A 16,424-nucleotide genomic window follows, 5' to 3' on the forward strand; every position below is an offset into this window, starting at 1 on the left:
CCACTTTTTTCTTCAGACACAGCCACTGTGGAAATAGCCTGCAGGAATAGCTTGGCTCTTTATAGGGTGTTGGGAAAGGGGTTTGGCCAAGGCAATGTGTGAATCCTTTGGAGTAGGTAAGCCTAACACGTGCGGCTTAGAGTTGCATAACGAGGTGTAAACATTCAATGCAGTAGTTTCACTCTTGCTAAACTTTGGGATTGTAAAGGTAGTAATGCATATAAGAGTAGACTACAGTAGACTGTTCAATTTACAAAGCTTCTTTTTCACCAAACAGTCTTGGTCACATTGGTTAAACCCAACTCGGCAGCTTTTGCGGTAAAAATTGTAGTTCTAAACATATAATCCTTCCATAAAAGTCTGGATGTTGTGAGTACATTGTAATTTAAGATTGAAAAGACAGGTCTTGATTGCTGTACATTACTGTAGTTCCAAGTGCTCATCAAGCATTAGTATGTGTAACTGATCCACACGTGTCTAAGCGTTTTCCCAATTAAAGGCTCTTGGGGTTTACTGAACCTAATCTCTTTAAGGTCACATAATCTCTCTCACGCATATAGTAACTTTCGATTTACTTCTTGGCACCAGGTTAAGGTTCCTCCTGCATGTTGTAAGATTAATATCCCAACCTGAGTATGACTGTAAGCAGATGGTCATTCCCAAGGTGAGGCCAAAACATGTCATAACCCACAAACTTCTGTCAGGGTGGAGAGTCATTTGAAGACAGTAAATTCATTGGCCTGTGTATATCGCAAAACCTGATTTTACCAAGTGCAGCTTGTTCCTGGATCAACATCTTTGTTGCTCATGGAACAACATTCCAATCAACCAATCAAATTTGTGGTACAAGTTTATAGTTTATGTCAAGTTTAGGCTTACCAGGGTTAAGGCTGGAATACACTACACGATTTTTAAAATCTGAACAGATTTTTAAAACACTAGGCATCATACACTTGCCGACTTTGTAAATGGTTACAGAGAGAAGACGGGCATCATACACTACCAGACTTTAAAATCGTTCGGAACACAAACAGAAACACATGTTTGGTTGCTAGGAGACGCATGACAGACAGGCGAAACAAATGCAAGAGATGAGTAGTGGAAGATGCGAGGCAAATGCTTTTGGAGATAGACAGGGGTGGGTAGACACAGTCAGTATGGACAGATTACAACAGGAGTTAGAGGTAAATTGTGTAGTTTTATGAATATCCAAGTTGTTACCTATAATGTAATCAATTATCATAATCAGTCGCTATGTACATTTAATGTAATATAATTAATAATTCTTCTGGCGTAAATGTATAATAGTGATGAATATTAACATATTCAATAATGAATGAATCCGGATTTGCCGCAGAATGTGGTTTGCTAACTCTCTCAAGACAAAGCTAACAGTACAGTAAGTTACTTACTGAAGCAATTTTTCTATCATGGTGGAGCTCCACTTATTCTTCAGTGATTTTTTTTTTATTGCGTTATGAAAAAGAATTTCCGTATTTTTCAACTTGGGAGCGACGTGAGCTGTATTGACCCGACTGTGTGACGAAACTGCCGCAAACAAATATAAAACGGCAGATTCTGCATTTTCTCATTCAATGTCATGTGCGATCTCGCGGGCGCGGCTCCATCTAGCGGCTGTAAGCGGTATATTTTAGTGTCTCAACATGATTACCATGATTACTCGTCAGGCGCCAAGCTTGTGATTCGTGCGCTGAATGAGGTAAGTTTTTCCTTATTACCCGATTTTGTACAGTAGTCTCATTTTTTTCTCGATCTTTTTGACATTGCACCCTTGATTTGCATTGTTTGGGCAGCGTATGACTGTATCGTTTACTGTATTTATATAACAACAACACATATAGTGCACTGATGTGTGTTCTAAAATCGGCTCAAAATATCAAACATGTTTGATATCCTCCGACTGGATGGATCAAATCTGAAGCTAAAAAATCGGAGTCTATGACCATATACTACGCGATTTTCCATGGAATCTGTCGGCTCAAATCTGCAGACTGGCTCTGACTTTTGTCAACTAGCGTCAACTTGTTCAGACTATAAATCGGGGGGAAAATCGGGGCAAAAATCGTGTAGTGTATTCCAGCCTTTAGGTGTTATTCACCTATTATTTCCCTTTGATTTTAGGCATAAGTTATGGGTTTAGAGGTATGGATATGGTTAGGATTACATTTTCGAACAGGAATGTTGTTCAGGATCAACAAAATATGTTGACTCAGGAACGTGTCTAACTTGGCAAAATCAGCACGTCCTAATATATCGGTCACAATTCTTGTGGTATTTTAGGAGTTCTGAACAGATTTTGCAATAAATATTCATCGCTGAGTTTAGAACTGTTGGTAGATACCGTAACTACAGCACCAGAGGCTAAAAGGACATCTTTCTACATTGTTGACTATGGAGTAATGTGAATTCTGACCAAATGTAAACTGCAAATATTTGCTTAAATGACACATTTTGGTATTTTTCATGTCTGCACCCTTTGACATCATAGGCCAAAATCACAGAACCTGATTTCACCAACGCTATCTCATTACCAATTCGTACATATTTTACGAGGTGGCTAATTTGTACGAATTCGTACGATTTGTTTAATCCCCAGTGATGGGTAGGTTTAGGGGCAGGGTTGGTGTACAAAATACATACGATTTAGCAAAAAACATACTAAAACATATGAATCTATATGAATTATCCTCCTCGTAAAAACATAGGAATTGCCGTGAGATTGGGTTGGATTTCACCAAGTGCAACATGTTCCTGGATCAACAATTAAACACTCAGATTTGAGTGACAAGTTTACAGTTTATGTCAAGTTTAGGCTCACAACCAGGGTTAGATGATTGTGCATAGTGTTATTCATCTATCATTTCCCTCTGATTTTAGGGATAATTAATGGGTTGGGTTAGGTTTATGGGTAGGGATGTGGTTTGGATTAGATTTTCAGACAGGAATGTTATTCCAGGGTCAACAAAATATGTTGACACAGGAACATGTTTAACTCAAGATAATAGGTGTGTTCAACTTGAAGCGGTGTTGCGTAGACCGATTGGTGTATAAGAAAGTACTGCGAGAGCGGTACTTTGATGTCATGCACTGATCGGTCTGCACAGTGCCGTTTCAAGTCCAACACCCCCAAAACTTGTGAAATGTTTAGATTGTGCATGTTTTTGTGATTCCATCAGTCATGCTCAGGGGCGTAGTTTGTGGGGGGGATGGGGGGGAGGTAACCCCCCCAATATTCAAATGCTTCAGTTACAACCCCCCCAATATTTCAACATAAAAATCACCATAGATCAGATGAAAAATATGTAGAATTAATTTATTTTGAAGCAATAATTTCGTTTCTATTGAAATATGAGTTCGTCATAATAAATTAGAGAAAATACTTCCCCCTCCATTGAACCGATTGGTAACGTCCAACCAATGCGTGTCACACTTTCACCAAAACAACGCGAATGGCGCTCTACTGTTTGAATGAGAGAGTACGGGTAGCTCAAAAAATGAAGAGAACCGCTTCCCAGCCGACTATATTAAACTGCTGGTCAAAGAGAGACGTTAAAAAGAATAAAGCATGTACTGAGAAGGAGGTATGAGAATATTGTAATAGCTAGGTACACTCCACATATATTTTAGCTAGCTTATCCATTGCAATTCAGCCATAGCTAACAGTGTAACTGCAACCAGTTACCAAAACAGCCGTCTGTTTTGTTAGTTCATGTTTTAATAGTGTCTGTATTTATCAATGAAAAAAGTATTCACATCGGTGTTTCTTTTCTTCCTAAATTAATCTGACTTTTGAACGAATTGGCTGAATGAACGATTTAAGTGACTGACTCAAAAAAAAACGAATCGCTGCCACCTACTGGCTGTGTTAATATTTAACATAATTTCTTTCTTTTTAGAATTACAGTTATGTTAGAATTTGATGAATGATTATACATAAATTTCATAAAGTTATGATAGATAGATAGATAGATAGATGGATAGATGGATAGATAGATAGATAGATAGATAGATAGAAAATAAATTATCCAATAAACGTTACACACAAAACAGATTATTATAAAAAAATAAAAAAAAAACAGACAGCATACCAACGTTCAACCCCCCCAATGTTGAAACCAAATCTACGCCCTTGGTCATGCTTAATACTTAAAGTGAGTCTTGAGTCTGTGCCTAAACATCAGTGTCACAGTTTTCATTTGAATGTCATTTTATTAAGCAAATTCATCATCATTTACAATCTCATCCCACACAAGAAATGATCTCTCGCTGTTGCTATATAGTTTGTGTATTTTAGCATGCCCGGAACGCTGTATTGATCACTCATTATCCTTAACTGGAATCCTTATCTGCTTACATTATACTTGAATTTGTTTTGACAACATACAGTATAGGCCTTCAGTTGTTATGAGGATGCAGTGCTGTTTAGGAAGTAGGCAGTGCTTTGAAACAGGCTCCCTCTAGTGGAAATGAAGGTTATGTGTAAATTGTGCTAATGATACATTGTGATTCAGTGGGTAACCAGCCACCTTGGCATCTTGTTTCCAAGAACACAAGTAGCTGTATATACTGAAAATACTTGTTACACTCAAGATAATTAATCAGCCATGTGCAGAGCACATTAACTGAATAAATTTAAAATTATATTTAAATTTCAAACAAACGAATAAGCCATTACAGTTCCTCTTTCAGTGCAGCCTTCTGTTCATTCACATATTTCTTCCTCAGTTCCTCCTCCTGCAGCATATACACAAGCACAGCATGGTGAGTGGGCACAATGAACACAATCCATTTCTATTCATGTGAGAAGAAAAAAATATCTTACCTTGGCTTTTTCCTTCTTGGCTTTTTCAATCTCTTTTTTCATAAATGTTACTATAGGCATCAGCTTCCTTTTGCCAGAATATGCTACTACCTAGCAAATATTTTCGTATGATTATTACAAAATGCTAATAAATCATGGACAGTACTCATTTCTTTAGTGCAGAGAATAACAAGAACATGGCTGTCCCGAATATGTAGATTTAAAATATTATATAGAGCAAGTAAGAACAGTTAATTGTAAGAATGTGCTTACCCTTTCTACATAAAGAGCAGGAAATAATTTGATTGATGGGTATTTTTCTCCTAGATGAATGTTTACATCGTTGGCAGTAACGTCAATCTTGGCAACAACAACATCTTCTTGTTCATTAAAGTGTTCAGCAAGTTCCTCCCACAATGGAAACAGAGCACGACTTTCACTGCTCCAAGGTGCATCTGTTGAAAAGGGGATTTTTACTATATCATGATGTATCTGGAAATGTCAGGACACAGAGGCACAATGATACTCTAATTCAGTGCTGGGGCTTCAAGATGACAAATTATTTAAAATACAATAAAACAAGCATTATTCTAAATATTATTGTGGACAATGGGGGGCCTTGAAGTCAAAAAAGTTGAGATCCACTGCTCTGATTTCATTTGCAAGTATTTGGTTAACACAGATAACTTCAGCAAATACAAAACTACCACGGTATTTGCAAGCTAAGTGAAGACAGACCCAGGGCCTAAAATTAACATGCTTCAAGTGCCAAATGCGAGTAAAAATCGTGAAAGAGAGTATATGAAACTGTCAATCGCAGCTGGCCGGTAACATTTTTAGGAATTCTAACAATGCAAAGTTGTAAGAACATGAATGTGAATGATGCTCAGGACATTTGACAGGGAATTCTTGCATCATCATGAAAGTTTAAGCCTTGCCAATTGAAATATTCAAGCTCGAGAATACGCGAAAGGGATGCTAAACATATGCTTCCTGGCCCTGCCCAGAAATCCGAGTTTTGGACAGCGTGCAAATACTGAATCGAGCTCTCTTTCACGTCTTCTTGCACTTGAAAAGACATATTCAAACAAAATTATGACAAAATGCCCATCTTCAGCTTTTAAAGTGACAGCAGCCTAATATTCCTGGTGCTATTTATGTTTTTAATGTTAATCAAACAACAAAAGACAAAGAACAATCACTCGCTGCTCTTTACTGAATAACTTTTGTAACTTTAAAAAGGATTAATTTATGTTTCATGGCTGGTAAAAAATATCCATGGCCAGTAAATTTTCATAAGTCACCGGCCATTGGCAAATGTAGTAAAAAGTTAGTTTTAGGCCCTGCATAGACCTATTATATCAAGTTGAAGAGTTCCACAATTCTAACATTTCAGATACCTACAGAACAAGATGATGACATTTTTGTTATGGTTGAAGGCCACTTTTTCAAAGTTCATCCCAACCAGCTCTTTCACTGGCTGTGTGTCCCAGTTTTCAGGAATTGGCTCACTCTGCAGCTTTGGCTGTAACACACAAATTAGACAGATTGCCTGAGCTTAGAGTTCTATACATGTTATACTATAGTTATATAAATACTGAATAACATTATCATAATTATATACTAGGGCTGTCCCTTTTGTGCGGTTAATCACAAACTTATCGTGAAATTAAGCATACATCATTTATCTTGTTTAACTCGTTAAGGATTTTGAATTAATCGCATACGTTAACAATCCTATTATATGCAGATATTAATTAAACGTAATAAATCGATAATATAGTATACAAATATATTTCATATTTATTTACTATATGCAATATTATAATTAATCAAATTACATTTGAATATAATAATAGTTTTTATTTTAAATTAAATTACCATGCTGTATTTAAAGTATAGAAAGATCCACTTGTTTCATTTACCTATGTATACTCACCTTAGCTTTCCCACCCAGGTAACTCAGACAAAACTCTAAAAGAGTGTGTGCGTCAAACTGATCAGATGGCAGCTGGTATTGAACGTTGTCTGATAAACTGACCATACGGACCTGAGGCGCTTCTTCTGACCTCACACGGAAATACTCCATCATACGGCCATTCCGTGGCTCACTCACATCAATCATTACAAACAGAACCTGATGATAGATTTTTTAAGTGTGTGACATTACTGTAATACAAAAGCAACCGGACAGACAACAGAAAGATTTAAGGTATTATAATAATAATCTTCAATATTTCTATGGATTTATTTATATTTTGTTTTATTTTGCAGTTTTGCAGTACTGGATTTATGTGGTTTCTGTCTAAATGCAAGCCAATTGGTGTACACTGACCTTCCCTCTGAGTTTTTCTGCAGTGGTTTTAAAGGCATGGTATATTTCTTCAAATCCATCCTCAGTCTTATTAATAAACAGAAGCAAATGGTTCAGCACCACTGAGTTCAGGATCTTAGATGCTGTCTGGGAGGACCCCAAAAAGGAAAGAGGTTTGTTTAATTTTATACATCTACAAACCCGATTCCAAATATGTTGGGACACTGTACAAATTGTGAATAAAAAAGGAATGCAATAATTTACAAATCTCATAAACTTAGATTTTATTCACAATAGAATATAGATAACATATCAATTGTTGAAAGTGAGACATTTTGAAATGTTATGCCAAATAATGGCTCATTTTGGATTTCATGAGAGCTACACATTCCAAAAAAGTTGGGACAGGTAGCAATAAGAGGCCGGAAAAGTTAAATGTACATATAAGGAACAGCTGGAGGAACAATTTGCAACTTATTAGGTCAATTGGCAACATGATTGGGTGTAAAAAGAGCCTCTCAGAGTGGCAGTGTCTCTCAGAAGTCAAGATGGGCAGAAGATCACCAATTCCCCCAATGCTGTGGCGAGAAATAGTGGAGCAATATCAGAAAGGAGTTTCTCAGAGAAAAATTGCAAAGAGTTTGAAGTTATCATCATCTACAGTGCATAATATCATCCAAAGATTCAGAGAATCTGGAACAATCTCTGTGCGTAAGGGTCAAGGCCGGAAAACCATACTGGATGCCTGTGATCTTCGGGCCCTTAGACGGCACTGCATCACATACAGGAATGTTACTGTAATGGAAACCACAACATGGGCTCAGGAATACTTCCAGAAAACATTGTCGGTAAACACAATCCACCGTGCCATTCGCCGTTACCGGCTAAAACTCTATAGGTCAAAAAAGAAGCCATATCTGAACATGATCCAGAAGCGCATGGCGTTTTCTCTGGGCCAAGACTCATTTAAAATGGACTGTGGCAAAGTGGAAAACTGTTCTGTGGTCAGACGATTCAAAATTTGAAGTTCTTTTTGGAAAACTGGGACGCAAAGTCATCCGGACTAAAGAGGACAAGGACAACCCAAGTTGTCATCAGCGCTCAGTTCAGAAGCCTGCATCTGATGGTATGGGGTTGCATGAGTGCGTGTGGCATGGGCAGCTTACACATCCGGAAAGGCACCATCAATGCTGAAAGGTATATCCAAGTTCTAGAAAAACATATGCTCCCATCCAGACGTCGTCTCTTTCAGGGAAGACCTTGCATTTTCCAACATGACAAAGCCAGATCACATACTGCAGGGATGGGCAACTCTGGTCCTGGAGGGCCACTGTCCAGCAGAGCTTAGCTCCAACCCTAATCAAACACACCCAAACCAGCTAATCAAGGTCTTTAGGATTAGTAGAAAGTTATAGGCAAGTGAGTTTTTATCAGGGATGGAGATAAACTTTGCAGGACACTGGCCCTCCAGGACCGGAGTTGCCCATCCCTGACATACTGCATCAATTACAACATCATGGCTGCGTAGAAGGATCCGGGTACTGAAATGGCCAGCCTGCAGTCCAGATCTTTCACCCATAGAAAACATTTGGCGCATCATAAAGAGGAAGATGCGACAAAGTAGACCTAAGACAGTTGAGCAACTAGAAGCCTGTATTAGACAAGAATGGGACAACATTCCTATTCCTAAACTTGAGCAACTTGTCTCCTCAGTCCTCAGACGTTTGCAGACTGTTATAAAAAGAAGAGGGGATGCCACACAGTGGTAAACATGGCCTTGTCCCAACTTTTTGTGAGATGTGTTGATGCCATGAAATTTAAAATCAACTTATTTTTCCCTTAAAAAGATACATTTTCTCAGTTTAAACATTTGATATGTCATCTATGTTGTATTCTGAATAAAATATTGAAATTTGAACTTCCTCATTGCATTCTGTTTTTATTCACAATTTGTACAGTGTCCCAACTTTTTTGGAATTGGGTTTGTATTATTACATGTCACAATGCCTATTTATTAAAATATATAAAGTTACCACTCCATTGTACTCGGTCACAAGTTCCATCTCATAAAGTCTGATAAAATGAATGAGATCTTTCTTCACTGCGCTGCTTCCCATCTCGAATTGCTTGTCAAGTTTAGACTAAAGAAAATGATATACATGGATGAAACACAATTCATGTGCTAAAAAGAAGGCACTTTACTGTTTTTTTTTTTTTTTTGGGACATTTAAGAAATGTTACAAGCCAGATTCGACCTTGCACTGTTCAAGTGAGCTCTGACAGATTCTCACCCTTCTGATGAGGAGAACAGTGTCTCCGCTGATCTCATACTTGCTGAAGATTTCATCATGTCCTGTTACTCCAAAGGGCAGGTCAGCGATGTCATTGGCTGTTTCATAAAACACTTTGACTATGCCTTCTTTGAGATCCTGTAATGTATAAACACAGATAAGCAACATTTAAAATAGTGGCTAATACAACAATTACAATAAAACATCTTGAGTTATGAGTTATTATTCCTGCTGATTCATGAATGAATTCTTCATTTCGACTGATCCTTTTAAAATAATTTGATTAAAATATGCATTAAGAAGTTTTAACGCATTAAAACATCTTAAATTATGGCTGACTCATGAACGATCCCTTCATTTGGACTGATTCTTTTTAAATAATATGATCAAATTTGCAATTCATTCTTAAATCACTCCACTGTACAAGAAAACATAATAAACAGTAGTATTTAACTAAAATATATATTTTTTACGACGGAAATTCATATAAATATGATGCTCTGTAGGACTTCTGAACATTTCTGAGAGATGACTCAAATGAATCAGTGAAGCATTTTCCCACTGAGAATAACTGGGTAAAATGACAGATTCACTAAAATAAATTCCCAGGTTACCTTAAATAATCCAAGCACCACAAGCTCATCTTCACCTATGAACTCTTCCAGCTGTGTGAGACTACTGATGATTTCAGCGCTCGGACCCTTTCTTCTTTTAAGCCATGTCAGGATGGAGGCAGAGCTCTTAAGATCTGGGGGTGGAGTCACACAACAAACACTGACACAATGATCCTGAAAGGAATGTTATGGGGTTAGATTCCCGCCAATAGTATTGCGGTCACATCAAAAAATAATAAGCGTGAATCAAAAATGTAAAAACACGTAAAAATATATAACACAAACTTTAAAAAAAATAATGCAACAGAAGAACAGGCACATATAGGCTACAGTATAACATTTTGAGTCATGTATAACAGTATAAAGTTTTGATTCATGCTTGTTTTTTTAAATGCGCTTTTAATTTTTCGAGTCACACTTATTATATTTCAATCCGTGACCACGTTCTGTTGCATAAGTTTGTGTTATATATTTTTACATGTGTTTTTACATTTTTGATTCACGCCAAAGTCCCTTTAAGACAAGTCATTTCACTCGGCGGCCATCTTTGAAACGCCTCTCGGGCATCCAGGGCATCATGCAGCTCCAATCTCTTTGAATGGGGAAACATCAAATTCTCCAAAACTGTTCACCAACCTTACGATTAAATTTCATATTTGAAATCACCAATGAAATCTAACAACAACCGGCTCATAAATTTAGTTTCTAACCGCTCGAATCATGACAAAAAAAAAAATATTTTTCAGGCTGGATCAAGCTAATGCGCATGCGCAGACCTAAATGCGCGTCTCTTTGGAGGCGAGCGCCTGACTGTTTCTATAGAAACCGGTGATTCTAACGGCCGCTGAAGTGACGCGTTGACTTTACCAGTCGGCTCTTGTTTAGAAGGCGAGACTTATTCCGCCATATTGCGCGTTACACTTTCTCCCATTCAAAACAATACGAGTGACACGTCTTGCGTTATTCTATAGTCTTTGTTCACGCGTATTATTTTTGGATCCATGACCGCAATACTTTAGGCGGGAATCTAACCCCATATTCAAGTTTTGAAAGACATGAGGGTGATTTAAATAATGAGTTTTTTGTGTCAACATAAGAAAAAATATATATTTTAACATTACCAGGACAGTACACTGGGTTGTTTATGTCTCCAGACAGGTACAGCCGTAGTGATGGTATTGTTGTGACGTTAAGGGATGCAGCAAGATCTTTTTCCTTTTTCACATCCACTCCTCCCAGCCTCACATCTGACTTTGCTTCCTTTAGCGCAATGGCTGCTTCTCTAAACTCCAGGATTGAGCCAAGGGACTGGCCAGAAAGAGGCGCATCTACAGCAGATGTGAGAAAAAGCTGCAACAGTTTACTCCTTGTTCTCCAAATATTCTTCTGTTTTATATGGGCATTTTGTTGTAGTCCCATATGTGCCGACTCTAATTTGCTTTCTAGTTTGCTTCTAGTCTGTCTTCTTTATACTCTTATGTGTCTTCATTAGTAAGTAAATAGTCATTCAGCAGATGTTTTCATCACAAAAATTCTCCATAGGTAAGTGACTGGCTCAAAGGCACAGTGGTGATAGCTCATGGTTCATTTCTTTTCGAGATCGAACTAGAAACTTTCCAATTACCAGCCCTGAGATTCGAGCAGAACACAGGCCAACATCATTCATCAGGAGTGGGTTCAGTCTTTGATATACATGTTACAACTCAAGGGGTATCAATGAGGGAAAAAACTGCATAAAATTAAAGGTAGGCTATTGGGAACACTTAAGGTTTCATTTGTTAACATTATTAACTATATCAGTTACCATGGACGAATAAACAATACTTCTACAGCATTTACTACTCTTAGTTATTGTTCATTTCAGTATTTACTAATACATTATCAAAATCAAAAGTTGTATATTATCATTAGTTAATACACCGTGAGCTAACATGAACAAACAATGGACAGTTGGATTTTTATTAACTAATGTTAACAAAGATGAATAAATACTGTTACAAATGTATTGCTCATTGTTAGTTAATACTAATGTTAACATATGAGACCTTATTGTAAAGTGTTACCGGTACTTTTAATGTTCTTACTTCGCGTTGGCGTATTGATTTGTTACCTCATGGAGCTTTATGACAGGGAAGCAATAAAAACACATGCAGGAAGATATACTCACAGAAGTGCACCAATAGCTGGTTGTGTTGTTTAAGAGCTCGTTTGAAATTGCCTTTTGTCAGCACTAAAACGTCTTTGTCTTCAACGATTGAGTCAGAATCGCTTTGAGCCAGAGCTTCGTGTAAATACACGCACAAGCTCAGGCACAGTGTTATGCACACCTTCATTCTGCCCTCAGAAGCAGAAACTGACCATCTGACCTTTGAGCCTGAGAGAATGTGAAGTTATATAGGTGATATCAGTGTGTACTTTGGCAACGGACCGTTAACAACCAATACAAAGAGAGATAGATACAATTTTGACAGTGACATAGAGAGAACAATAGCTTTTTGTGCTTTGTGCATAAATCTCTGTAGTACACATGGTAGAGACAACTCATTTTCAAAGGTACACAGTATTTTTCTAGTTAAATATAGCTGCAAGCAGCAATTAGAGGGTCAAACCCTTTATAAGGCTATATTTGGCATAATTTGAACATAGGATTTTACTAAGAAACTATGAACATTGCACAATTCACATGGTTAAACTCTTGCTACACACTGGATTTGATCGAGCAATCTTCAAACATCTTGCCTGTTGCTTTACAGAGCACACCACTCATACTCCTTGATTTGCTTAATTTCTCAGAGACTTGAGATGTTGAAGGCTAAACTGCAGTTTTTGGGAGATGTTCCTTGCTGCAGAACATGAGATCCAGATCCAACTTCTCCCACATTATATATCCCTAAACCTACCCATCTTCACCTCCAGGGGCCAGTTGTTCAAAATTAATCTGATCAGATTTCGGCTAGCGGATTGTTCAAAAGGATTCTGAAATCAGATTAGATCAAAATACCCAAACTTGGTTTTGATCTGGATAAAATCATCAGTTTGTGTTGTTCAAAACTTTTTAGTAAGATTGGGATACCTTCAATCCAAAAAATCTGGATTATACTGATCCCATCAGAAGGGTGGATTTCAGGAACAAAAATGTAATAAAACTTTAAAACTTGTCAAAAAATACATTTTTATCATGTAATATACATACACATTTTTTATTAGAAGGAGACATTAGGCTACATATTTAGCCTTTCAGTAACCTCCTGTAAAGTAAAAAATATATTTAATTCAAAGCGTTTTTTTAATCGTTTGTAAACTACATTGGGCACAATCATAAGAGATGAACCAGTCAAAAGTTCTTTGCGAGTGAAGGCAAGTTTCTCGGCTGAACGCTACATAAAATTTTTCTGAAGGAATGCAAAAGCTTTGAAATGTCTCATTCTTTCTAACACCATGTCCCTTTAGGAGCTCCATAGAGCACAAAAAAATCTGAAAAAGTGTGTATCTGGATCAGGGTGATCCAATCTAATTTTGATTTGAAAAACCAGATCCTGGATGGCAAAACATGGGATTTCCAAATCCAGATAATTCTGATCCAGATTAAACTTTTTGAACAACTGGCCCTAAATATCCCTAAACCTACCCGTCTCCATCCCCTGGATCTCATGTTCTGCAGTGAGGGGCTACTGGTTTTTGGCCCTAAACAAAATATTTAAGAAATTAAGTCTCTAAATGCAATAATGACAATAAACACTTTAATGTACTTGGCATATCAGTGACAATTTGGACATTGCACCAGATTACAACCATAGGTTGTAACATGCTGGGGTTAGTTATAACAATTAGACAAAAGCAGCTGCCACACCATGCAATATGCTTCAAAAAGAGTTTTATTAAACAATCCAAAAGAACAATAAAAAAAGACAATGTCTCTCTTTCTGTAACTGGCCATAACTCAAATCCACTTTTTGACTCAGGAGTGTGTGCATGTGTAAATTTGTCTACTAGAACAAACGTCCTTAATGTTATTTATGCTTAATGAACACTGGAATCCAGTGTGCCCATGTAAAGAAAATGTAGGTCTACAAAAAAACCTTTTTTCATTTACTTCAATATGGCGGACAGGCAAATTGATGGAAAATGACTAATGAGATATCGTCAGAATTGGCATAAAACAAGGAATGAAATGACAGAAAACTAATTTTGAACGTTTTCAAAAGTAATGTTTTTATCTTATCTCTTGAACACTAGGTGGCACTGTGTTCAAATTTCTCAGGTACCTTCAGGACATGCAGTGAATAAATCCTGCCAAATTTGTCTACATGTCTAAGCATTTAAGAAATATCAGTTTGTCAAATTTCAAAATGGCAGACAGGAAATTTGTCGGTTCCTGGCAAAATTGGTATCGACAGATTTGCCATGACCAAAGGAATCCGCAGACTTCAAGCTCTAATTTTCTGATAAACATTGAAAGTTATGAGCAAAAATAGACATTTTTTGATCTCATGACCTGTAGGTGGCGCTGTTCTAAAATGTCACATTTATCCTCAGATCATGGTGTTGATTATTCTTACAGAGTTTCTTTTCGAAATATCCAAGTTTGTATATAGCATCTAATCTGATTTTTGGCCAACATCGTTAACTTCACATCATAACTTTTGAACAAAAAGGAATATCAAAATTCTGACTGTAGATGCAATTAAACAACACTCCCAGTTTTGCTCAATTTCAATTTAGCAAAGACATGAAATTAGGCTCGATAAGACAATGCTCATTTTAAACAAATATGTGCAAAAATACGGTGAAAAAAAAAAAAATCTGAAAAATATATTTATTTTCTCCCTTAAACAAAAAAAATGTCAACAATAGATGTTTTGGGAAACTTTATTTTCCACATTATCCCTTCAGTTTTTTTTTCCAAAGTCATTTTCATTATGTTCAAAAACAAAAGCAAGTGCATGTTCTCTACATATTTTGCAGCATTACTCAATAACTAGGCTATTGTACTTACACAGCCCTGAGATCATCACACTGGCATCATTTCATTACCCAGTCCAACAACAAGAAAACAAACAAGGAAAAGTGCAATTTCTGCCTTTTACTAGTACAACAGATTCTGAGTTCTTTTACTTTTTAAAGTAAAATAATAGGGTGGTAACCTACACCACCTGTAATTTACTATTGTTCCCGTTTCATTTCATAAATAGGTCAAGGATTGTAGATCTTCATTGATAAAATGGCCTCAGAGAGAAATGGCAATTGAAAAGTAATGAATAGATAAGTAGTATCAGCCTTCAAGTTTTTAAAGTAAGTGCATTACAAGTGCATAGGACTGCACTGAGGTGTCCATGTGTCCATTCTAGATAAGAGCATTTTTTTTTTTTTTACTGTAAATAAACAGTTTTGAATGAGTTTTCATTCTAAAATATACAAATGAAAAGTTTCCTTGCCAAGCCATAATTGTGTTGAATTCATGTCCATGTTCAGTCATATCAACTCCATCTTCAAGATCTTAGGAAAAGTGGCAAATCTTTTTATGTATCAGCTGTCTTTCGTTTCATTCTAATGGCCATTAATGTAGTTTTCTTCGAGCGTTAAGACCATCTGTGTGGATCTGGCTTCCATCTGTCATAAAAACGAAATTTTATTTAATATCTCAATATAACACTGATGTGATTGTACAATATAATGCTGGTTTAATTTAACCATCAACATGAAATGTCACTCATGACCCAATTTTACTTCCATAATTTGACATATTTCAATGTAAAAGAACATTTGATGATTTATAATATGGTGGGACTTTTCAAAAACTTCAATGAATATTCAATGAATAGGCACAATAAGACCAGGAACATGTGTTACAGTAAATGGAGTCAATTTTGCTCTCATGTTGACACTACAAGACTGACATCAAACAGTATATTTTATGATGTCAAAAAAATTATACTAAGAACTAAGAGGCCGTTTACACGACACCGTTTTCAACTAAAACGATAAACTTTTGTTTTGGCCATTCATTTACACGACAACTGTGTTTTGGGGGCCTGAAAATGCAAACATTTGAAAACAGGATTCAAACTGCAAATTTTTGAAAACGATACTATTATCTTCTCAATGTAAAAAACAAAAATGCGAATTTGTGAAAATGGTGACGTTGTGCATGCGTCTTACATGTTCAGTCTATAAGCATGTAGTGTTTCTTTACAAAGTGACATCGCCATCTACTGGCCTGGCAGGAATAATACAGCATTTTTAGCCATTTTAAAGTACATAGTTGTCGTGTAATCGTACCTTAAATGTTTGTTATTAAACAGATTGTTTACCTTGTATTAATCTGTCAAAAACAACAAAAAATTTAATTATGTAATCAAGCTTGGCATGCATTACTGCTTAAA

The 16,424-nt window shown here is 36.6% G+C and overlaps 1 protein-coding gene across 1 annotated transcript; it reads right to left on the reverse strand.

Annotated features, from left to right (window-relative positions):
* Window positions 1-4,232: 4,232 nt before the first annotated feature.
* zgc:136472 (uncharacterized protein LOC678514 homolog) lies at window positions 4,233-12,392 on the reverse strand. The gene is made up of 11 exons (XM_067404644.1): window positions 12,209-12,392; window positions 11,163-11,369; window positions 10,042-10,175; window positions 9,428-9,565; window positions 9,170-9,277; window positions 7,158-7,283; window positions 6,762-6,959; window positions 6,227-6,347; window positions 5,096-5,277; window positions 4,844-4,933; window positions 4,233-4,755 (listed from the first exon to the last, which is right to left on the reverse strand). Exons 1-11 carry the CDS (start codon window positions 12,372-12,374, stop codon window positions 4,693-4,695), a joined length of 1,533 nt encoding a protein of 510 aa, XP_067260745.1. The 5' UTR covers window positions 12,375-12,392; the 3' UTR covers window positions 4,233-4,692.
* Window positions 12,393-16,424: the final 4,032 nt, after the last annotated feature.

The sequence above is a fragment of the Chanodichthys erythropterus genome, chromosome 12, assembly GCF_024489055.1.
Source record: "Chanodichthys erythropterus isolate Z2021 chromosome 12, ASM2448905v1, whole genome shotgun sequence".
Classification (NCBI taxonomy): Eukaryota; Metazoa; Chordata; class Actinopteri; order Cypriniformes; family Xenocyprididae; genus Chanodichthys; species Chanodichthys erythropterus.